At 38.6% G+C, this 24,490-nt stretch overlaps 2 protein-coding genes and 1 pseudogene across 3 annotated transcripts in view; 2 read left to right on the top strand and 1 right to left on the bottom strand.

The window, feature by feature from the left end:
* Thrap3 (thyroid hormone receptor associated protein 3) overlaps positions 1-24,490 on the bottom strand; it is a 49,094-nt gene that overhangs the window by 19,088 nt on the left and 5,516 nt on the right. The window contains exons 2-4 of one of the 2 annotated variants that reach the window (XM_005004210.4): positions 21,730-21,831; positions 6,773-6,837; positions 1,409-1,576 (exon numbers count right to left, since the gene is read on the bottom strand). In XM_005004210.4, coding sequence (XP_005004267.1) covers positions 1,409-1,545 — 137 coding nt within the window. In that variant the 5' untranslated portion in view covers positions 1,546-1,576; positions 6,773-6,837; positions 21,730-21,831. The remainder of the gene's footprint in view (positions 1-1,408; positions 1,577-6,772; positions 6,838-21,729; positions 21,832-24,490) is intronic. The other variant, XM_003471318.5, reaches the window with a different exon arrangement.
* LOC100735288 (large ribosomal subunit protein eL42) lies at positions 11,559-11,944 on the top strand. Its single transcript, XM_003471324.4, has one exon. The coding sequence runs from the start codon at positions 11,604-11,606 to the stop codon at positions 11,922-11,924; it is 321 nt and encodes a 106-aa protein (XP_003471372.1). The 5' UTR covers positions 11,559-11,603; the 3' UTR covers positions 11,925-11,944.
* On the top strand, positions 13,836-17,765 carry LOC100731296 (splicing factor C9orf78-like; annotated as a pseudogene).

Raw genomic sequence — 24,490 nt, 5'->3', positions numbered from 1 at the left:
GTATTAAATACACAGTATTTCTTTAGTATTTAAATACATCAATACTTCTCCAACTCACATAAAGAAGTTTCCATGTACTAAAAGGTTTGTATCTATACACAAAAGAAAATTTAATGGGCCAGGGATATCACTCAGTAGTACAACAACTGCCTGGGAAGTGCAAGGTCCTGAGTTCAATTCCTAGTACAGGGGGGAGTGGGAAGGTGGCAATGTTTAAATGTTTTTAGTAGGTATGAAGCCTGACAACACATCAAAAGAGGAAAGATGCTCAAGTTTGCCATCTTATTTCCAGACACAATTAAAACACAAATCTACTGAGGGTATGAAAAGACTGAATTTTAACATAATGGCAATGAATTTTTTAAAATTACTTTTCCCAATTAGTAAGAAAGTGATAGCACAGGTTTTGGTTTTTTGTTTTATTTTAGACAAGGCCTTATTGTGTATGCAGGCTGGCCCTGAACTCACAGCCATCCTCCTGTCTCAGCCTCCTGAGTGTTTGGATTACAGGCCCACGCTACCATGCCCAGTTTACTTCGTTGATTTTTAGATTGTTATAGGATGTGTTTTATTAGATAGATTCAACTTGTTAGTAATTGACGCATTATGTATCAATGATACTAATTTTCTTAAAACTTTATTTTAGTGGATTAAATCTCTCTATAATGTTCATACTCACAATCTTGCACTTGCCAGATAGGCGGTTGTGCTGCTGAACTAAATCCCCTACCCTGAGCATATTATTCCCCCAACCCGCCCCGTACTGGGGGTCGAACACATGACCTCGCTCTGCTGCTTATGCCTGAGCTAAATCCCTAGCCTTTCTGAGCATATTATTAATTCTCTGCTTTTTCATTGATAACATAAACAAACTGTGGTCAAAGGCTTCAAAAATACTTTAGCACTATACTCCTAGCTATTTGGGAGGCTGAGGCAGTTGGAAGAAACACAAGTTTGAGTCCTGGTTCAGTTACATAGTGAGATCTTGTTTTAAAATCTAAAAAGGAATGGAAATGTAGCTCAAAGGTCTAGCACCACCTAGCATGTGTAAGGCTCTAGGTTCAATCCCCAGCGCCATAAAAACAAAACAAAATCAGAAACTATAGTGAAAAATCACCAGGTGTAGAGATTTAAAGCAAGCAGCACAGCTAACAAAATGCTTTCTTCCAAAGTGGATAGAAGTACATAATATTTGCTGACAGAGCAAAACAGGAACTAAACAAACTACAGCAATCAGAGCTGATTTGGATTTGCAGTTTGAAAGAGGCTTGGAGTACATCTCACAGTCCATCACCTCCAACTCAAGCCTACCCCATGTTTACTCCACACAAAAGTCTACCGAAGATCTTCAAAACCAACAGTGACTGATGCAATATTCATCTCAATGAATAAAACCATACCCCCTTACCTCAGCCTGCGCTTCCTTGACCGAGACACAGATCGGCTTCGGGATCGTGACTTAGAAAATGAACGAGAGCGAGATCTTGATGCCGATCTTGAGCGAGAAGAGCGAGATCCAGACTTGGATTTGTTTGTTTTTGACATCTCTGAAGAGAGGGTTCACTTTTCAATTATACTGTAATTATAATGTAAGAAAACATATTCAAAGGTGTAAGTCCCTTTGTAAATGAGAACTTATCTGGTTATTTAAAAACAGATGATTATTCTTTAAATTAACATGAAATGACTAATTTTTAAAAAACAAAAACCCCCACTGTAGCTGGAAGCTATGGTGCAAGCCTGAAATTCCTGCAACTCAAGAGGCTGAATTAAGGTTACTAAACCCACCTTCAGGCATGGTGCCGTAGGTAATGAGTTAAAAGGTCGGTCTGAACTGCATGGTGAGACCCTACCTCTCAAAAAACACAAAACTACAAAAATATATAAATAAGAATTCTTCATCACATATATAATAAATGGAAAAGGAAATACACATTTCATCACTCAAACAGTGGAAAAATAAGTTAATTTTTTTTGGGGGGGGGGGGGAATCTTTTTCCTTTTTATCGGTACCGGAGATCAAACTCACGACTGCCTGCTTGCAAGGCAGGCGCTTATGCCGCTGAGCTAAATCCCCAGCCCCAAAATAAGTTAGTTTACATTAAGATGAAGAAATGATTGTCATCTAAACACAAACAGCTAAGGTTAACACTTCTATATGTTTTTTGTTTTGTCTGTTTGTTTTCCTAAAGTCTCACTATGTAGCCCAGGCTGGTCTTAAACTCAAAGCAATCCTTTCCTCAGCCTTGAGAGTGCTGGGATTCCTGGCACGTGCCATTATACCTGCCTGGGAACTGAAAGTCAACTGAAACTAATTTTTTAGTTGTTAAATGGACTAACTTTGGATGATACAAAACAGCTGCTGCAAAGAACCAAGTCGTTCATTAAGACCCTAGACCAGTGATGGCATAGCTTTGAGAGCTTTTAATGATGATAATAAAGTCACGTGTGGCACACATGCCATAGGTGCACCACCACTGCCCTAGACAAACACTAATAAAATAAAACAGCCCTCCCCTTCATAGAACTTTTAATGCAGAGGTTCAGATAGACAATAAACAAGTAAGCAAAAGAAAAACACAAGGGACTGGGGATTTAGCTCAGTGGCATAAGCACCTGCCTTGCAAGCAAGCGGTCGTGAGTTCGATCCCCGGTACCGATAAAAATGAAAAAGACGAAAGAAAGAAAGAAAGAAAGAAAAAAAAAAAAAAAAAAACCCAGCCCAGACTACACAATTTACAGACCTTGTCTCAAATTTTAAAAAAGGCTGGGTGTGATGTGCACGCCAATAATCCCTGCACTCAAGAGGCTATGGCAGAAAGACTGCCTGAGTTTGAGACCAGCCTAGGATAGTAAGTCCAAAGGCAAGGTGAACTGCATAGAGACCTTGTCTCAAGAAACAAAAAGGCTAGACATGGGGTTCACACTTGTAATTCCAAAACTAGGAAAGTTGAGGAAGGGATGACTGATGTGAAGTTGAGTCCAGCCTAGGCTACACCGTGAGTTCAAAGCCAGCCTGGGCTACATAGGTAGAGCTATATTTCAAAATTAAACAAACAAACAAACAAACATATTGGTCTGACTAATAAAACTATTTAGACCAACCCATGGCCCTACAATATCAAACTTTTGACACCACTGCACCATTTTTAGTGGCATTTTTTGATTGTGAGGTGCCTGTGTGTGGACTATGTAGACACACAGTCAGCTGAACTGAAAATCACAAGCATCAGACATTACATGGCTTGTTTAACTTGGTGCATAAACACATAATAGTAATTCAACCTACCTACATATGTGTATGCTTTTGAAGACATGTATTATTCTGTAAAATACTGTTAAAATATTTTTAGTAGCTGTGGTATATAAAAAGCAAAAAAACCAGGTGTGGTGGCACATTCCTGTAATCCCAGCACTCTGGAGGCTGAGGCAGGAGGATTGTAACAAGTTTGAAATCAGGCTGGGCTACAAAGTGAGCTGAAAGCCAGCCTGAACTGCATACTAAAACCCTGTCTCAAAAAGACCAAAAAAAAAAAAAAAAAATATATATATATATATATATATATATATATAACACATATACATACATACATATAGTTTTACTCATGATGTTATAATTGCATATGTAACATTATTAATACTATAAAAATAAATGGTTGTTTGTTCGTTTTGTACTGCAGCTTAAATATTATTAACTGTATATGTGGCCCAAAACAATTCCTCTACCTTCAGTGCAGCCCAAGCAAGCCAAAGGGTCGGATACCCAAGATTCAGAAACTACTAACATATTCTAAGATTTCTCTTTCTGGAACCACACCAGAGGTGTGAGTTGGTTGAGTTGGTTTATGGTCAACTCAAGAGTCACTATGCCTAAAAGTCCTTTTCCCTAAACCTCTTTTAGTAATGTCTCCTTCCATTCTATATTTACACAGCTGCTCTATTCCTGTGCCCTTTCATTTAAAATTCAAGAGCAGAGTTTCCTTCCAACAGCTTTTTTAATGATCACGTCAAGATACAATTCTGTCATTTGGAACAAGAGTAAAACTTTCAAACAGTTGTGCAGAGCCCCTTGAGAGGGTAAATCCAGACCCATCATTGTATTTTTTCGTTTTTGTTTGTTTGTCTTTTGGGCCAGGGATTTAGCTCAGTGGAGTAAGCACCTTCCTAGCAAGGGTGAGGTTGTGAGTTGGATCCTCTGTACAAAAAAAAAAGTATTTTTGTCTTTTGTCTTTTTGAGACAGAGTCTCTCTATGCAGTTTAGACTGGCCTTGAGCTCATTTTGTAGCCTAGGCTCATCTCCAGACTCGCAACAATCCTCCTGCCTCAGTCTCTCGAATGCTGAGATTTCAGTCATACAGCCGGCTCTCACCATCATTTAAAAGCTCAAGCCTTTTCCAAATTACTTGTCTACTTACCAAGATTACTAACCTTGAAAGAGCAAGCATATTTTCTTAGAATAAACCTAATGTCTTTAGACATATATCCACATGTTTTTTATGCCACAAAAAAAGCATCTGATTTTTCAACTCCAAGAAAATAGTATTGGCAGCAAAGGCTAAATTAGGGTTATCCTTTGAATTAAAAAGTTTTCAAAGATATTAAAGACTTAAATACTTTTTTTAAGACTCAAATTCTTAAGTTACTCATTTTAACTTCTCTCTCTGGATTTTAGTGCCACTAGACCATGCTAGCACTGTGTGTTTACATGTTAAGTGTCTACTAAAGTTACAGGACATACAACAGTGTGCCCCATGTTTACAGCCCTGAAAGCACCCACTGAGAGCTTCCATTTAGCAGAGGTTGAGTTCCCAGAAGCAAACAATGCCAAGCAGATTCTTTTAATAGGGATTCAGGAATATCAACCTTGCCAACCCTAATTAGACAAATTACATAAAAACGACAATTATCTTTCAGCCAATATTTCAACTAATACCAAGATCATGTAAGTTTTTTTTTTTTTTTTTAATTGGTATCGGGGTTCGAACTCACGACCATGTGCTTGCGAGGCAGGTGCTTATGCTGCTTAGCTAAATCCCCAGCCTACATCATGTAAGTTTTAACTAAATTTTGTTTTCCCCATGCTGGAGCTGCAATCCAGGGCCTCATGCACAGTGAGCTACATCCCCCACTCCCAGTTCTTAAACACTATATTTTTATGGAAAGAAAATTTACTATAATAAAGGTATCTCTTAAATTTAGAAGCACATAAAAAATGTAAACATATAACCTGAAAACAGTTAAACTGTAAAATCAATTCTAGCCTGAGTCCTTCAAAGCTCTTATTTCCATATAAGGACACAGAAATTGCGATGAGTAGGGACTAATGTCCATGCCTACTGGCTATGAACACAGAGCTACTGTTTTCTTTCATTTGTTGTATTTCATCTGCTTTGAGTACTACAGTATTATAATTTAATGTCTGTATGCTGCATTCTTCTCTCATTCCCATCAATACCAAACTTTTTTTTTTTTTTTTGGTACCAAGGATTGAACTCATGACCACAGCTTGTAAGGCAAGCTGAGCTAAATCCCCAGCCCCATCAATACCAAACAACATCTTACAGGGTATTAAATTTCCTCAAGACCTAGTCTACCTTAAGAAGCATGCTCAAAGCATCTCTCATGGTGCTCTCCAAACAGCACCAGCTGATTCTCTAAAGCAATAAAATATAAAGAAGTGGCTTTATTTTCTGTCTTCTTGAGACAGGGTCTCACACTATGCAGTTCAGGTTGGCCTCAAACTTGCAGTGATCCTCTTGCCTCAACCTCCCAAGTGCTGGGATTATAGAAAGCACCACCATGTCCGGCTATCTTATTTTCTATTAAGTTTTTATTTCTCTAAAATAGGAGATGGGGAGTGACAGCAAAGGGGGCATAACAGCAGCTGGAGAACAGAGGGGCTGCACAGTCCTTGCCACGAGACTATAGCAGGTACCAGTGTCCAGGAAGACTTCACTTAGGGAGACTACACAAGGCAGTGGCACACACTGCCAGATCTAGATTAAGACTCCTGCAAGACTGCTGGAGAAATGGAATGATAGGCAGCAGTTTGAAGAAACTGTATGAACTCTAAATAACCTTTATTGCAAAAAGCAAAGACGCTCAAGTGCCAATTCTATTTCAAAGGCTGTCTGACTTCTTTAACATCTTCTTATACATAGAAACCCATTATGAGAGAAGACCCTGAAGAAAATCTCCAAGTATATGCAAAAACTGAATGAGGAAGGAAGAAAGGAAGAAAAGGGAAGGGAAAGGAAGACAGAAAAGAAAAAAAAAGAAAAGAAAAGAACCAAACGAGCGATTTAGCTCAGTGGCTCAAGTGCTTGCCTGGTAAGCACAAGGTCGTGAGTTTGATTCCAGGTATCAAAAACAAAAACAAGAAACAGGATGAGAAGATATAGCTTCCCAACGCCTCCTCCTAACAGGTCTCACTGAAAGGACTTCGAGTTATTAAAATTAGCATTTATGAAGACATAAGCATAAGCAGTGGAAGATAAACCATTGATTTAAAGATCCCACCTAGGGGCTGGAGATTTAGTTCAGCGGCATAAGTGCCTGCTTTGCAAGCAGGCAGTCATGAGTTTGATCCCCGAACCCAATAAAAAAGAAAAAGGCAAAATAAATAAATAAATAAATAAAGATCCCACCTGCTGCTGGGATCTTCATCTACCCACTGACTGAATGATGCTCCTCTCCAGAGCATCGTTTTTCTGCATCTCCTACCAGAGCCATGGTGCCATTTACTCCAAGGACTCTTTCTAAAATTCCATACCTGGGGTGACCTCTAGTTGCTCAGCATCCAAATTACGTAGGACTCTGTAATCTTTTGATTTGTTTCTGAGAAAACAAAATGAAACCACTTTGTAAATTCAGAGCCATTATTAAAAGATGAAGTTGTTTATCCAGTGCAGTTTCATTTCTTCCTTGACACCAGTACCATTTTATTCATTGGGCCAGTTTCCCAGTAGTTTCTGAGTTCACAAGCCCTATCTTAGCCAGTGTTTAGTCTGATTCATTCAAGTTAATAAAAGGCTTTGTTATAGGTGAGGTTACATACGTTTGTGGTTTTGCTAGGATAGGTCCCAGATTTCAAAGAACTACCCAATTTGCTTTGCTATGATTCAAATCCTAAGATTTCTGCTATTCAGTTTTTTAAACTGAAGCTCAATGAAGAAAATAATGCATGTGTACTGTTTCATTATAGCATATATTCCTAATTAAAGCAGTACTTAAAAAAATAAAGCAGTACTTAATACAATTTCCAGTTCATTTCTTTGGAGATTTTTATATTATTGCATTATCTTGAGTGTGGGGAAGTGGTGGTCTGTGTTGCTCGTTCATTATACAAATAAGCACAGTGAAGTGGATGCTAAACCATCAAACACATAAATGTCTTTGCTGTGTCCCTGAGTGTGTAATAAACAAGTGTAATACATAATGTAACTATAGTTTTGTTGTAACTGTAATTTTTGAAGGGAGAATCTGATAGGGTTATTACTGTATATTGCCTGTTTTTTGTTTTGTTACTGGGGATCAAACTCACAATCTCCCACTTGCCACTTTTTAACCCTATTGGCAAACAATATGCTTCACAGACTTCTCAAATACAGTGTTCACTGCACTGAAATCTTATGATTGGTTAAAGTTAAGTGACTTACAAGTTAAACCCTCAAGTCTGAGTCTGTTTGTAGCTCTTTTGTCTGCATGCTTAGTTTTGGGTTTCTGATGCCCTTAATTCTTTTGGGGGTTTGAGAGTACTGTATTTAAGAGAAAGTTATGAAATACATTATGAAAGAACGACACAATTTTATTTTCAGAGATATTGTAGGTGCTAATACTGGATTTAACCTTTCAGATTTAATTTCTTTTCTGGATCTAGCAGTTATTCAGTAAATCCCATAGGTCTAATATTTTAAATGTAAAACTCCTTTATAGCTTTATAGCCTCAAACAGTGTCTGCTTTTTAAAACCATCACAACATCTTTGCTGAAATATTAACACATTAGAAAACTTTTCTTAAAAAAACAGAAGTAAATAAAATAAAGAGATGGGGGTCTCAATATGTTGCCCAGGCTGGTCTCATAGGTGCTGTGATCTTTTTAACCTCAGCCTCCCTCAACGGCAGGCATGCAGGTGCATATTCCTGTGTCCAATTATCACTCCAAGGTCGCATGAGAAAAACCCCAACGTTAACTCAAAGAACCAGAAGTACCACAAAGGAGTAATAATATTGTTTAATTTCGATTAAACAATAAGATAGATCCAAATAGGCTCCATCTAGAAGCAAAACAAGATCAACAAATACCACACTCTAAACAGAAATTAATGATCAAAACAACAGATAAAATCAGTAATCTAGTTAGACAGTGAAGAAAAAAAGTGAAGACAGTGAAGAAAAAGAAAAAAAAAATAAGTATACATTACAGCCCTAATCTGGAGTGTGAGGTAGAAGGTTCCTAAATTTCAGCCCAGCGTGGGCAACTTACTGACTTCTCATATTACAATTAAATAAATGGGCCAGGGATGCAGCTCAGAGGCACAAAATGCATGTCTGGCAAGCACAAGATCCTGAGTGCAATTCCTAATATAAAAAAAGTAAAGAAAAGCACCAGGGATATATATAATTCACCAGCATAAGCACCTGCCCAGCACATGTAAGTTTGTGAGTTCAATTCTTGGTACCAAAATAAGAAAAGAAAAGAGGAAGGGAGAGGAGGGGAGCGGAGGGAGGTGGGCTTGGGATATAGCTCACTGTGAACCATCTGAGCTCTGAGATCAGTATAGCGCTCTGAGATCAGTATAGTGCGTGGTGGTGGTGGGACTAGGGGCCAAATATTTTAATTAAGCCTCTAAAGATGTATTAAAATATTGAAAAGTACAAATGAGTAACATCCACGATATGTTTATAAATGTCCAAGTGTTAGTAATTAATAGATGAAGTAAAAATTGAAAACTTTTCATCTTAAAGAGATAGGGATATGCTTCCCTAGCATGTAAAGATCTGGGTTAGATTTCCAGCACCACAAAAAGGAGAAAACAGTGAAGAAAAAAAAAACCCACCTACAAGAGGGGGGCTACAGAGCTAAAACTTTTTTGATAGAGACAGGCTGGGCTGGAAGGGTGGGGCAAATAACTGTATAGAGCGATGTGAGGCTTATAGAATATGCGAATAGTAGGAGAAAGGCAAAAATGTTTCACATTTTAGAGCACTTTGGATTTTCAGATTGGGGATGGTCAACTGCATTATCTCTTACACCCTCCCCTTTAAAGTAGGTCTCAAAAATAATTTTCTCTAATTGTGCATGGACCAAAAAAACAAGATTAATCAGTCAGTGACCATATCTGATTTGTTCTCCCATTTGGCCCCATGTGGACACTGACCTTGACAAACTAGCAGGCTCTTTCTGATTTCTTATTTTCTTCATATAAGAACAGTTGACTACAGTCTCAGAAAAAAAATAAGTATACATTACAGCCCTAACCAGTTCTCCTACATAGAAAGCGAGATCACCTTCACTTCTTCCTCATCTTATTCAAAGGCACAGATGGTCAAACTGATCTCAGTGCCACAAGACTCTAATTTCCTCTATCAGTGCCAAGTTATTTAGTATATAACTCCACTGCTACCAGCTCCAGTCAAGTAGTAACATTTCCACAGTCACTAAAGGCAGTTAAGTACAAAATTCTTGGTGAGTGGGCAACAACATAACTGAAATAAAGATAACACAAAATATACCAATTATAGAGATTCAAGCAAAATAGTGGCCCTCCTTTGTGGTGTGTGCATCTCTAGAAAACCATCATAGGAAGGTAGAGCCCAGGTGAAATATTAAACATGTTTACTATTTTATTCTTTCCTCTGGAGACTGACATCTCCCGAGTAAAAGGAGAGGAAAAGAGAGAAACAGCATCAAGTGCAGCTGTGGTGTCTCCAGGGTAACATTTTGCCAAGCCTCACCCACACCCATAAGACCTGAAGAAATCAAAATCAGGGACGCCTGACATTTACTCTGCTAGTAATAGCTATCACATTACTTTGTCATGTAAGTCAGTAAACAATATCATTTTAATGTTAAAATCTCTTATTAAAAAGCTTTTGTACAGCAAGAGAAACCAGCTGAGTAAAGAGACAACTCACAATGTGGGAAAAGAGGTTTGTCAGCTGTTTCTCAGACAAAGGATTATTACAGAGAACATATAAAGAACTAAAACAAAAACAAAAACATCTCCCCATTTAAAGACCCAATCCAAAAATGGGCATCTGAGATGAAAACATACATCTCAGATGAGGAAACAAAAACAGCAAATAAATATATGAAAAAATGTTCAACATGACCGGGTCATTCAAGAGATGCAAATTCAAACAACACAGATTCCACCTGGAAAGAATGGCTACTATCAAAAAGATCAACCAATAACAAATGCTGGAGGTCGTGAGTTCAATCCCCGGCACTTATTTAAAAAAAAAGAAAAAATCAAATGCTGGAGGGTAGAGGGGAAAAAGGAAACCTTTTCCACTGTTGGTGGGAATGTAGGCTGGTGCAACCACTGTGGAAATCAGTGCAGACATTCTTCAAAAAACTAGGACTGAAGGTCCCATTTGACCCAGCTATTCCCCTCTCTGCGTATCTTCCCAGAAGAATTAAAAACACCATACCACGACAATATTTATGCATCCATGTTTATAGCAGCACAATTTGTAATAGGTAGATGTTGGAAATGACCTAAAATGTCCATCAACCAAAGAATGGATAAAAAAAAGTGCTATTTTTATACAATGGAGTACTAATAACTCATAAAGAAGGCTAAACTTGAGATGTTTATTGGTAAATGGATGCAAGACCATCCTTATAAGAGAAATAAACCAGACTTGTACATGTAAACATTACAATGTTCTCCCTAGTTTGAGAAGCTGAAAGAAATAATGTATATACATACATACACACACACACACACACACACACACACACACACACAAGTTAAGATTGTTATACTACTAATTACTGGGTTCACTGAAAAGAAAGAGTTGTGCTAATATTGTTTGGACAATTAAAGGCAAATATCCTGTACTCTAAATGAAAGATAACCATATGCAATGTATTAACTATTGTTACCCTCTATATTTTCAAATTGTTATATATTTTTCTCTTTAAAAATTAAAAAAATAATAATTTAAGCTCTTACAACCTAAGAGACATTATGGTAGCCATTGTAAATCTCCTGCTATCGTATTTTGAAATCTGTATCACTTACATTATTTTCTTCTGATCTGCTTTGTTCTGTTATTTTGTTTTATCCTTTTTTTAAAATAAAATTTTAAAAAGAATCTTACAGGGGCCGGGGATTTAGCTCAGTGGCATAAGTGCCTGCCTGGCAAGGACGAGGTCATGAGTTCGATCCCCAGTACCGCAAAAAAAAAAAAAAAAAACAAATAAATAAAGCCGGGCGTGGTGGCTCCCGCCTGTAATCCCAGCACTCGGGAGGCTGAGATGGGAGGATCGTTGCAAGTAAGGTGAGCTCAAGGCCAGCCTGAACGCATAGCAAGACCTCATCTCGAGGCGAGGAGTGAGGGCTTCGGATCTATCGACCGCTTTACTGCCAAGATGGTCAACGTACCTAAAACCCGAAGGACTTTCTGTAAGAAGTGCGGCAAGCATCAGCCTCACAAAGTGACCCAGTACAAGAAGGGCAAGGATTCCCTGTATGCCCAAGGAAAGAGGCGCTACGATCGGAAGCAAAGTGGCTACGGAGGGCAAACGAAACCTATTTTCCGGAAGAAGGCTAAAACGACCAAGAAGATTGTGCTCAGGCTGGAGTGTGTGGAACCTAACTGCAGATCGAAGAGGATGCTGGCCATTAAGAGATGCAAGCATTTTGAACTAGGAGGAGACAAGAAGAGGAAGGGCCAAGTGATCCAGTTCTAAACTTTGTGTTTAAGGCAAAAGTGTTGAAGCTGTGGGAAGACAGGCTGTAGGAAAATAAATGCAGTAGTAACCATAAAAAAAAAAAAAAAAAAAAAAAGACCTCATCTCAAAAAAGACAAATAAATAAATACATACATACATAAAAATAAATTTTTTTTTTAAAAAAAGAATTACAACTTGTAGAAAGTGCCCACCTGTGCATTAAGCATCCTCCTATAGGATGAAGGCATGATTCCTGGAGAGAATTTCTAATGCTTAAATAATTTAAAGACACAAACTTATGTATGTTATGAAATCATAATTATTCTGAAATTTAGTACCAAAATGCCTAAGCTTTAAATACTGCATTCAATGGTATGTAGGGTATGTAGTGGGATTTTTTATTTATTTTTTGAGACAGGGTCTCACTTTGTAGTCCACACTGTCCTTGAACTCAGCTAGGATTTCTTTAAACATAACCTTTGAGAACAGGTTTGCAACAGACAAAATATTAATAACTTAAGACCACAATGACAAAACTTTGCTAGTAAACACCTTAACTTACTCCTTCAAATTGCTGTTTCTCTCCATTTAAAAATTAAACTGATCCAGCACACACCTATAATTCTAGCACTTGGGAGGGTGAAGCAAGATTGCTGGGAGTTCAAGGCCAGCCTGTGTTTCACACTGAATTCAAGGGCAGCCTGAACTACACAGGGAGACCTTGTCTCAAAAAGACAAAATAAATAAATAAACTACTATCTTCATAATTTTCTGTGAATTTATTCTCAACTAGAAATGTATGTATGTGTGTGTGTGTGTGTGTGTGTGTGTGTGTGTGTGTGTATGGTAATGGTACACGTATCTCATAGTTAAGACCAAAGGAAACAGTATTGTGGCACATATCTGCCCAGCACTGAGAGGCTAAGGCAAAAACATCCCAAGTTCAACGCTAGCCTGGGCAACTTAGACACTCAGACCAAAAATTAAAAATAAAGAAGGGCCAGGAATAGTGCAGGAAGGCCAAAGCAGATAGAAAAATTCCGGGGAAAGCTAACCCATAATTTCAACACAGCAAGTAACCAAGATGGGACTAGAATCTAAGTTCTATTCAGTTTTTCTTAATATTCATTCAAAATGTATGTAAAGGTATGTCTTGAGAAGAATATGCTAAAGCAAATCATCAATCTAAAATGGCCAGGGGGAAAAATGTTCAAATGAGAAGGGGAACAATGGGGGGGGGGGGTAAAGAAGGGAAGAAAGGAAAAAACAAAGCTTTTGTGAAAAAGGAAGGGAAGTGGGGTCAAGGGAGGGATGGGGAAAAAAAAGAATCAAGTTTTATTATGTATAGGTACCAATTCTCTGTGATGAATGTTATCACTATATCTAAAATATACCAATAAAAGAAGACAGGGCTGGAGATTTAGCTCAGCGGCATAAGCGCCTGCCTTGCAAGCAGGCAGTCGTGATTTTGATCCCTGGTACCAATAAAAACGAAAAAGACAAAAAAAAAAAAAAAAAAAAAAAAAAAAAAAAAAAGACAAGACCAAGTCCCAAATGGACAGGGTCCTAAAGAATCACTTTATAGCACCGGCCAAATCAAGTAGTGGCTTTGGCAGTAAGAAAAAACTAGGTTTGAAACTTTTGTTTTTTTCTTCTAGTACAATGGTACTTGTAAGCTTGCAACCAGAATTGTGGAATGAATTCTGCAACCAAACCCATGGAAAGAATTAAGTTTGCAAACCAAGGTACCCCTTGCAATGGATACTGAATCCACTGAGCCAGGCTTCAACTTGCAATCTTCCTGCTTCAGCCTCCATGAGTGCTCAGAATGGGCCAGGGACTTAGCTCAGCAGTGTAAGCACCCACCTGGCAAGCGTAACCTCATGAGTTCAATCCCCAGTACCAAAAAAAAGTGCTTGGATTATAGGCATGAACCACCCTCTCTGGTTCCTCATTACTTTGAGGTAAGTCTTGCTAAAAAATGCTAATCTCCTAATTTACTTCAACTCCACAAGAATGCTGGGATTATAGACGTGCACCACCATACCCAACTGAGTGCAAATCTTACCTCGGCCACCAATTAGCTGGACAAAATACTCTCATTTTCCTAATGTAACCATCACTTCACAGGAAGACCATGAGAAATAAGTACTATATCTATGTGCATAGTACCCAGCAAAGTTCGTATTTTACATTACTATGTTTGGCTACTGACCCAAAGCAACCAGACAGCAATGTTTATGTATTTTTCTTGCCACTTATTTGTCTGTAAGTAATGAGTAATTAGGTATCATCCTGCACAGAATAATGTTTTTCATTTTACTAGCTAAATTGTTATGTGTCACAACAAAAAAAATACACCAGAAATAAGCATCATATTATTAAGGAAGACACAAGACAAAAGGTCATATTCAATCACTTTGAAAGACAAATCTCCAATTCTAGCCATTAGCAGGAAAAACTCAACAGCAGGCAGAGCCATTCATTTACGTTTTCATCACAGTATTCCGTGTGTAGGTAACCTATGATGTCTTCTGTGAATTCACTTGAAGTATATCTATTAAACTCAAGACCATCTATGTGATTAGTGTTTCATCATTAGGGAAACAGAATGAACAGCATAGCTGGCAGCTTAAAGGATCTTCAATTCACCCCAAAGGCTCTTCTATGTCCCTCAGGGAGGGTAACAGCAATTTTAGTTCCCATTTTAAATTAGTATGCGTTATCATTGGGGAATATTTTCCTCTCATTTCTTAGAGGAACGCTCAGCTTTTCTAACATAATAAAGACACTATAATCTATGTTGCCTAATGATCCATGGTTTTATTCTAGTTGTCATTATTACAACTAAGCTAAGTAGCCAATCACAACAATTAACTGGTTTTGTGGAATTCAGCATAAAGCTTGTTTATGATAATATCAGGAAAAATAGCTGCATGTTATCTTTTTTTTTTTGGTACTGGGGATTGAACTCACGACCATGTGCTTACAAGGCAGGCGTTTATGCTGCTGAGCTAAAGTCCCAGTGCTGCATGTTATCTTTTATAGACACTAGTCTTTTTTTTTTTTTTTTTTGTCTTTTTTGTTTTTATCGGTATTAGGAATCGAACTCACGACTGCCTGCTTGCCAAGCAGGCGCTTATGCCACTGAGCTAAATCCCCAGCCCCCTAGACACTAGTCTTTATAATAATCCTCTTCCCAAAACAAGTCTATCTCAAAGATTTACAGGAGAAAAACAAGCAAGTTTATTTTGTTACATGTTAACAGATTATTGCTTCATGTTTGGAACATAGCAGGGTAATAATCTAATCATATTGGTCTACTGATTCCTTTGTTAAGTAGCTGTGGGGCAGTGGGGGATGACTAGGGATTGAACCAAAGGGATGCTAGTCAAGCTCTGCAAGGCCCTCATCGTGAACTGTGTATCTGAGGGTATGGAGTACTCAAAATGTTGACTGTTCAGAACTGGTATAAAAATAAATACAGGATTTCAGGGCTGGGGATTCAGCTCAGCGGCATAAGCGCCTGCCTTGTAAGCAGGCAGTCGTGAGTTCAATCTCTGGTACCGATAAAAATGAAAAAGACAAAAAATAAAATAAAATAAAATAAAAATAAATACAGGATTTCAAACACTCACTACAAGAAACAGAATATAGTATCTTCGTATTTTATATCAGTTCTCCGTTAAGATGAAAATGTTAAAAACATTAAATGAGGGGCTTGGGATTTAACTCAGCAGCGTAAGCACCTGCCTTTCAAGTGCACAATCATGAGTTCGATCTCCAGTACAAATAAGTAAATAAATAAATAAAATCATTATAATTAACTTTTTTTTCTTTTCAGCATTGAAGACTGAAACTAGGGCCTTGCAACTGAGCTATAGTCCCAGTACTTTGTACCTTTTTATTTTTGGAAACGAGGACGACTTATTTTTTAAAAGATAGGGTCTCGCTATGCACTCTTGGCTAGCCTTGAACTCATGGCAATCCTCTTGCCTCAGCCTCCTGAGTGCTGGTAATTACAGGCATGTGCCACCATGCTTGGCTGTAATGACTCCTTTTTACAGTACTGGAGACTCAACCCAAAAACTTCACATTGATGTTTCATCCGTTCTTTTACAAATTTTTAACTTGAAACAACATCTTATTAAGTTGCGCAGACTGAGCTCAAAATTTGCAGCTGTTTTTGCCTCAGCCTCCCAGAGTGCTTGGAGATTATACTCATGCCCCACTTGGCTTCTTCATCTGCTCTTAAAAAAAAAAAAAAAACAACTTTCAGAAAATTTTAAGGTACAGAACTCACCTTCAATAGCTATTAGGCAGCACTGTCCTACAGGACAGCAATAATAATTCTTTTAAATGCTCAAATTTTGAACACAATCCATTAACTCCCAACCACTTTTAAATTTGTTTGGTTTTATGAGTACTTCAGGCTGGCCTTGAACTCAGTAATCCTACTCCCCTCAACCTTCCAAGTGCTGGGATTACAGACATGTGCCACCATGCCTAGTTTATTATTTATTTTTATAGTTTCCATCCATGAGGACTTTCCTCATGTGTTAACTATATAGTGTCTTTCTATGTATATCTGCACTTTGACAGATGAGTTGGGGTGAAGCAGGTGAATGTCTTGAAAACAAACACAATTTTACATAGAAACAAAAGTGATTTCAAGATGTGCTACTATTTTGGGCCTTAGCAATCATCTCTGCTATACAACAAATCAAAGAAAACTGAACCTACTGCTTCCACTTAAAATTAACTAGAAAAAAATAAAATTAACTGGGGCCAGGGATGCAGCTCGGTGGCACAGCATCTTCTTGGCAAGGACAAGGCCCTGAGTTCAATTCATGGTACCAAACAAAAAAAAAAAAAAAAAAAAGAAAGACTAAAATTAACTAGCCATGTACTGGCCCGTGCACAGTGCCACTGCAGCTGCATCACAGGGCCACTGCCACTATACTGATTTCACTAAGAAAACCTTCCACCAGGCACCAGGCTAATCTGGGTCAAAGGAAGATAAGCAAGATTCAGAGGAGGTTAAATTGAAGCTGGAGGAGCTGGGGATTTAGCTCAGCGGCATAAGCACCTGCTTTGCAAGCACCTGGTCATGAGTTCAATTCCCGGTACCGATAAAAAAAAAAAAAATTGAAGCTGGAGGAGACTGGAGAGCACAGAACTTGAGGAAGAGGCCTAAAAGGGTGAGTACTGCCACTTTAGTGGATGATCCTTTGCAGATGAAGACAGGCAGCACGGTGGGTATGAAGAAGCAAGGTATAAGATCAGTAAAGAGGACCTGCACCTATAGGCATTTTCTGCTGTAACTAACCAAGGGACAAGGACACAGACACGATGAAGTCCATTCAGATGGCTGAAGAGGAGGAAGAGGATCATAGAACATGAGAAGCAGAAGCTGAAACTCAAGAAAGAAGACAACTGTCTGCATGAACTCCCTGAGGACATCTGCATGTCCTCAGCCAAGTAAATGCTGTCTAACCAGAAGCTGAGTGGCATCCCTGAGGTGGATCTGGCCATCTACACTAAAATCAAAAACATCATCTCCATGGAAGATGCCAAGGCCCACCTACTGGCAGAGAAGCAGCAACAGCAGAAACAATAAGATGTCTCCTCTGTGCCCACTACCACAGATAATGCAGCAGCAGACCGATTTTATCACAAGGAGCTAAATGTGCCACCGTGAGGAACAAAGAGCCCAAGGTCCTGCCCTTATGGAGTGGGCAACATGGAGAAGCTGGAGCCAAAGTGGCCTAGTCCCCACCTAACCACAAGCTTCCCACTGAGAAAGTCACTGGTGACCACCATCACAAGAAGTTCAAGAAGATGAACAGGCAGTACTGAGGGTGCAGGGCAGATGTACACAGTGACCTATCCCACAGATCAGGACACAGCCCACTGACTCCTGGCAGCAGACACACAACAGCCCCAGACAGATGCTGCTGTAGGTGCTGTTACCCATTGGGGGTGTCAGGCACTAACTATGGGTCTTTTTGCAGCAAGACAATGTGTAGCTTTCCCATTAGAGAGCAAACTTATTTCCTATGAGCATTAAACCTTGTTTGTAAATTTTTAAAAATATATATTTTTTTTTTGGTCTTTTTCCTTTTTATCGGTACTAGGGATCACACTCCCAACTGCCTCCTTGCAAGGCAGGCGCTTATGCCACTGAGCTAAATCCCCAGCCCAAATAAAAAATTTTTAACTAAAAAAAAAATTAACTCAGCCAGAACTTAGTTCAAACACAAATCTGTGACACTCCCCACTATGGGATTTCTTTCAGGAATAGCACCTACAGAAATGGGTGCAGCCAGGCATGATGCCACAAGCCTATAATTCCAACACTCTTGAGAGGTAGTCACAGAGGATCTGCAAATTCAAATGCAGCCTGGGAAATTTAGCAAGACCCTGACTCAAAAATAGGTTTTTTTAAAAAGGGCTGGGGAGGGGCTGGGGATTTAAGTGCCTGCCTTGCAAGCATGCAGTCATGAGTTCGATTCCCAGTACCAAAAAAGGTGGGGGGTGTAAAAAGGTAAAAAAAGGGCTGGGATGTAGCTCACAGCAAAACCCCATAGTTCAATCTCTAGTACCACGAAGGAAAGAAAAAAATGGGTCTAATTATTTCCAGAATATATATATATATATATATATACATATATATATATATATATATACACACACACACACACACACACACACACACACACATCTATTTTTTTTATGCAAAAGTAGCTAAACATGGTGGCACATGCCTGTAATCCCAGCACTTGGGAGGCTGAGGCAAGAGGACTGCCACACAGAGGTCAACTTGTGTTACATAATAAGGTCAAGGCCAGTCTACTACAAACCAAGACCTGGACTCAAAACACAAACAAACAAAAAACAAAAGTGAATCAATCAGATCTATATACAAAGCCCCTATCTTGCCATAGTTTTAAGATTATAAATTACCTCCCCACTTCTTGCTTCTGAGATTATAAATTACCTCCCCACTTCTTGCTTCTGTGTTTTTTTTAAAATGACATGGTCTGGTCATGTACTTCAGGTTGGCCTCAAACTCATAGCAATCCTCCTGCCTCAGTTTCTCAGCCTCTTAGCCTTACAGCAACCCTGTCTCTGGTCTCCCGAGTGCCATATTATATAGACACACCATCACACTGAGTTTATTTCCTACAATCTTTACCCCTGCCACAACAGCCTTTTTTTCTGTTCTCTAACCAAGCTAGGAAGTAAGCCTTAGCATCTTCCCACTTGCCATTTTCTGCTCAAGAGTACTTTTCAGTCTAAGACCTTAATGTTAAAACAGAAACACTAAATCTGCTAGAACATAAAGTAGGTAAACTTTTGGAAGACTTTGGTGCAGGCAAAGACTTTATGAACATAACCTGGATTGCACAGGAACTATCACAAAGAATCAACAAACAGGATCTCACCCTATTAAAAAGCTTTTGCACAGCAAGAAAAACCAACAGAGTAAAGAGACAACCCACAATGCGGAAGAAAATGTCTGCCAGCTGTTTCTCAGACAAAGCCTTACTACCGAGAACATATAAAGAGCTCAAAAAGAAAAGTCCTCCCAGATTTAAAGAATCCAACCCAAAAATGGGCACCTGAGATGAATATACTTTTCAGATAAAGAAATACGAACAACAAATAAATATGTGAAAAAATGTTCAACATCACTGGTCATTTGAGAGATGCAAATTAAAACACTGAGGCCAGGGATTTAGCTCAGTGGTATAAGCGCCTGCCAGGGAAGCACGTGGTTGTAAGTTCAATCCCCAGTACCAAAAAAACACAACACTGAGATTCCACTTCACCCCAGAAAGAATGGCCAATATCAAAAAAAAAAAAAAAAAAAAAAAAAAACAATCAATAACAAATGCTGGAGGGAGTGTGGGGAAAAAGGAACCTTTCTCCACTGCTATGGGAATGCAGACTGGTAAAACTACTGTGGAAATCATTGTGGAGATTCCTCAAAAAACTAGGATTGGAGGTCTCATTCAACCCAGCTAATCTCCTTTTGAGTGTCTTCCTAAAAGAACTGAAGTCATCATATCACAGTGACATATGTGAACCCATGTTTACAGCAGCACAGTTTATAACAGCCAGATCTTGGAAACAACCTAAATGCCCACCAACCGAGGAATGGATAAAAGAGATGTGGTATTTTTATACAATGGAGTACTTACTCATCCACAAAGGATAAACTGGAGACTTTTACAGTAAATGGATGCACCTTGAGGTCATACTCATTCGTGAAATAAACAATACACACGTGTAAACATCTTATTGGTTCACTAGTGTGACAAACTTAAGAAAAAAAAATGTTATGTGTATGTATATGTATATAAAAAATTGTTAAGATACTGATTTCTTGGGGCTGGGGATTTAGCTCAGCGGCATAAGCGCCTGCCTTGCCAGCAGGAAGTCGTGAGTTCGATCCCTGGTACCGATAAAAAACGAAAAAGAAAAAAAAAATATATATATATATATACTGATTTCTCTGAGTTCGCTGAAGAGAAAGATTTGTGCTGACACTGTTTGGACAACTGAAGGCAGATGTGCTCTGGGTGAATGATTTGGGGATGACAATGCACAATGCTACCACAATTGATATACTTTAAAATTTTGTTGTAGTTTTTTTCTTTTATTTATGAATAAAATGAATTTTAAAAAAAGCAATAGATGGGCACCACTATAAAATATATTAAGTTCTCTTAATTCATAACACAGCTATGAGAGCCATGTCATTTATTACTACTCTATTTTAATATGAAGAATCTACCCATAACCTTCATTACGATAGTATTTCACATCTTAAGTGCTCCATTCAGGAAATAAAATGCTTTGGAAAACAATGTAAGAGCACAACTGAAAAAATTATAAGAAAATACAGCCAAGGAAATCTTCCAGGAAGCAGGCAAAATTGGATAAATAGTACAAAAAGAAAAAAAATTACTGGATCCACCTGAAAGATTTAGCATCCAATATAAGAAATCTAGCAAAACAAGAACAACAGAAAAGAGGAAAAATCAAAGACATGATTCCCCAAAACTGAAGAATGCGAGTTTCAGTTCCCTGAGTAGCCAGCACAGTGGACAAAAACAGACACACCAAAAATATTACTATGAAATTTCAGAATACTGGGACAAAGAGATGTTAAAGTTTTAGGGGCTACATACCTACACGTTTATATGCAAAGGCAACTAAGATCTTATCCATAGAGGAAGCCAAAAGACAACACAGTAGGACTTAAAATTGGAAGTAGGCACAGTGGCATGTGATATAATCTCAACTACTCAATAGGCTAAAATAGGAGAATCACAAGTTAGAAGCCAATGTAGAGTAACACAGGGAGACCTGGTCTCAAAATAAAGAAAAAAGGGGCTGGGGATTTAGCTCAACGGCATAAGCACCTGCCTTGCAAGCAGGCAGTCGTGAGTTCGATCCCTGGTACCAATAAAAACAAAAAAAGACCAAAAAGAAAAAAAAAAAAAGCAGGAGGTTAACCAAGCTTAATCCCAAGTACCACAAAATCAAAACAAAACAGCAAACAAGTAACTGTAAAAAAGGAAAAGTAACAGCTGTAACCCACAACTGAGTTGCAAATATGCGATAATGATAATTTTGTCACTCCTGAATATTGCTGTAACCAAAATACCATCAGTTACAATAAATATAACCATATGAGATAGAAAACCATACAAAAATCCATTCCCCTGGGAGCTGGGTATGATGGCACACATCCAACTGATTTTACAAATCAGTGAAGCTATTGGTTACTCTTGACCATCCATTCATTTACCTTTTCAGAATAATAATTCAACTTGCACTAGATCCAGACACGCTGACGAAGAACACTGGCAGTGCCACTGGCTTCTCCAATTTACAAAGTCGGGATGAAGTTCTGGAATGAGAGGAAGTAACTGATAAAATGGCTACTCAACATCTTGCAGATGTCTTTACTAATGTTTTAAAAATCTTTAAGCAAAAAAAAAAAAAAATCTACCCCTAAACTACAAGCTTTTTTCCACCAAAGTATACTAGTCTGCTGGTCTATTTCTGACACGTTTTCATCTCTCCAACCCCCCTCCCACAGGAAGGAAAGCCAAAACCTTTCTTCTTGTAACCCAATACTTCCACTGGCAACACTTCAGGTGCCAGGATTTGCATTATGCAAGACAGCTCACAAGCCTCATAATTTACCCAGGTGAACTTGGTAATGACCAGATGTTTGAAATAAAAATGCTACATTTAACATATACCCATCAAATTAAAATACTTCCCTCTCCACCCTTTAAGTACGAGCATGCACTAGTACACCCGCACACATGCACATACACACACTCCTTCTGCTCCAGTTTTACAAAATCCCCAATCTAAGTGCATGGTCATACATTAACATTAGATACACCTATCTAATGAAAAGGAAATTCCAAGAATAGCAAGCTTATAAGTAATGTCTGCATCCCTAAACTATTCAAGTGTTATTGTAAAATCATATTACTATAAAGTACGAAGGCATACAAAATCCAAGTAAGTAGTCTCAATATTAATCTGTTTTTCTATACTTAGTATTCCCTCAATTTAGATGGGGCAGGTCACCTATCTATCTTAGCTCTCTGAACCCTGTGATCTGCACAAAGGTGAATACTTGGCCTACTTAGCCATCAAGGAAAGGAAAACTTAACTTTCTTAAGCCATGGTTCTAAATTCTTTGTACACGTAGAATCCTCACACTAGACTGCACCACTACCACCAGTTACACACTTCAACAAGGGCCTCCTTTCCCAGCAAACTGTCCTTGACTCTCCCAAGCTGGGTAAGGTACATACTGCCCTGCGTAGAGGCCTGCCCTAGCTAGGCCTCTCCTTACACTCAACTCATTATCTGTTAATTCCTTCACTGGGATATAAACTAACTAACTCTGATACGTGTTTGCTGAGTAAAGTCTCAAGACCTATGCCAGTGGTGGCAAACCTATGGCACACATGCCACAATGGGCTGTTTATATTACTAAAACCTCTAAAATGTTAGCCATCACTGACCTATGCCCACAGAAGCAATATTACAAACAGCCAACAAAAGCTACTTAGAATCACTAGCAAGGTAAAATTGTTTTATCCAGGTACATATAGTAGTCACTCAGATCCTTTACCAAATTAATGACAATGCTGATAGTATATGGACTTAGTGCTGGGGATTTAGTTCAGTAGCATAAGTGCCTGCCTGGCAAGTATGAGGTTGTGAGTTGTCCCAGGTACCAAAAAAAAAAAAAAAAGTATTGACTCAGTTGGCAAGAGTAAAAAGCACAGCACTTTTTGTTTGTTTTTGGTACTGGGGATTTAATTCATGACCTTGTACTTGCCAAGCAGGTGCATATGCCACTGAGCTAAATCCCCAACCCAAGCACAGCACTTTTGATAATTTTGGGGAGGTGCAGTATTGGGGATTGATCGCAGGTCTTCACAATAAACTACAACTGCTCCCCAAACTTCCAAGCCTTTATCTTGAGGTCAAAGCTGCTAAATCGCCCAGTAGGGCCTCCGATTTAGCAATTTAAGATTCTTCTTCCTCAGTGCTGGGACTGCAGGTGTTCACCACACCATCAGGCAATATGCAAACTCATTCTTTCAAACTACTGTTATAGGGCCAGGGATTTAGCTCAGCGGCATAACACCTGCCTTGGCAAGCACAAGGTCATGAGTTCAATCCCTGGTACCAAAAAAATCAAATTACTGTTGTATGTACTCTTGCAGTTATCGCTTAGGATTATGCGAGGGTTACATCAGCCAAATTTCTTTCCCCCATTTTCTAACTTTAGAGGCACAGGGTGCTTACAACAGTCCACTTGCTCAGTGGGAGAATCCCATGATGGCCATCTGCTCCTATTTTACGACATTCTGAATTAAAACAACTATTCCACCACCTCCATCTCTCAAATTTTGACCAGATGCAAAAACTTTCCCTTTATTACCCTGATCTAGTTTTTCCCATTAACCTCTTCTCTAATATTAGCAAGAATTTTGTCATTCCAACAAATTTTTAACTTACTTGAATAGAGAAGCAAAGGTAAGTTCCTGCCCTCAGATAATCTGAATATAAAGAGACATTCAAAACCCTCAGGTCATCCCGGCTACCTTTTTTACAACCACCCACAACTTGGCCCCTCTACGGTAATTGATCAGTCATAGACACAATTTTCAGCCGCTATTTCTTAAACTTACCTCAGCCAGGAAATAATGTGTTGCTATCAAGGAGCCTCTGCACTATTCACAACAGACCCTTTCCCTTTGTAAACATTACTTTTCACTTATTCAACAAAAATTAAGTACTAGCCTGGTATGGTGGCACACATCTGTAATCACAACACTCGGAAGGCTGATGCAGAAAGACTGCCTTTTGAGTTTGAGGCCAGTGTGGACTACACAGTGAGCGAGTTCTATGCCAGCCTGAACTACATACCAAAACCCTATCTCTAAAAGTAAAATAAAATATTCTTATGTCTCAATGTAAGAGCCAAAAGCCTTGTAATTAGGACAGTCAGCAAGTTCCCTCTGCTTGGT

Source organism: Cavia porcellus, unplaced genomic scaffold (assembly GCF_034190915.1).
Source record: "Cavia porcellus strain 051 isolate PalLab524CR breed Dunkin Hartley unplaced genomic scaffold, mCavPor4.1 scaffold_25, whole genome shotgun sequence".
Lineage (NCBI taxonomy): Eukaryota > Metazoa > Chordata > Mammalia > Rodentia > Caviidae > Cavia > Cavia porcellus.
The sequence above is the reverse complement of the archived record's forward strand: the minus strand, read 5'-3'. Positions and strand labels throughout refer to the sequence as shown.

Coding starts and splice junctions, on each gene's coding strand:
- LOC100735288 (XM_003471324.4), top strand. CDS start 11,604: ATGGTCAACGTACCTAAAACCCGAAGGACTTTCTGTAAGAAGTGCGGC.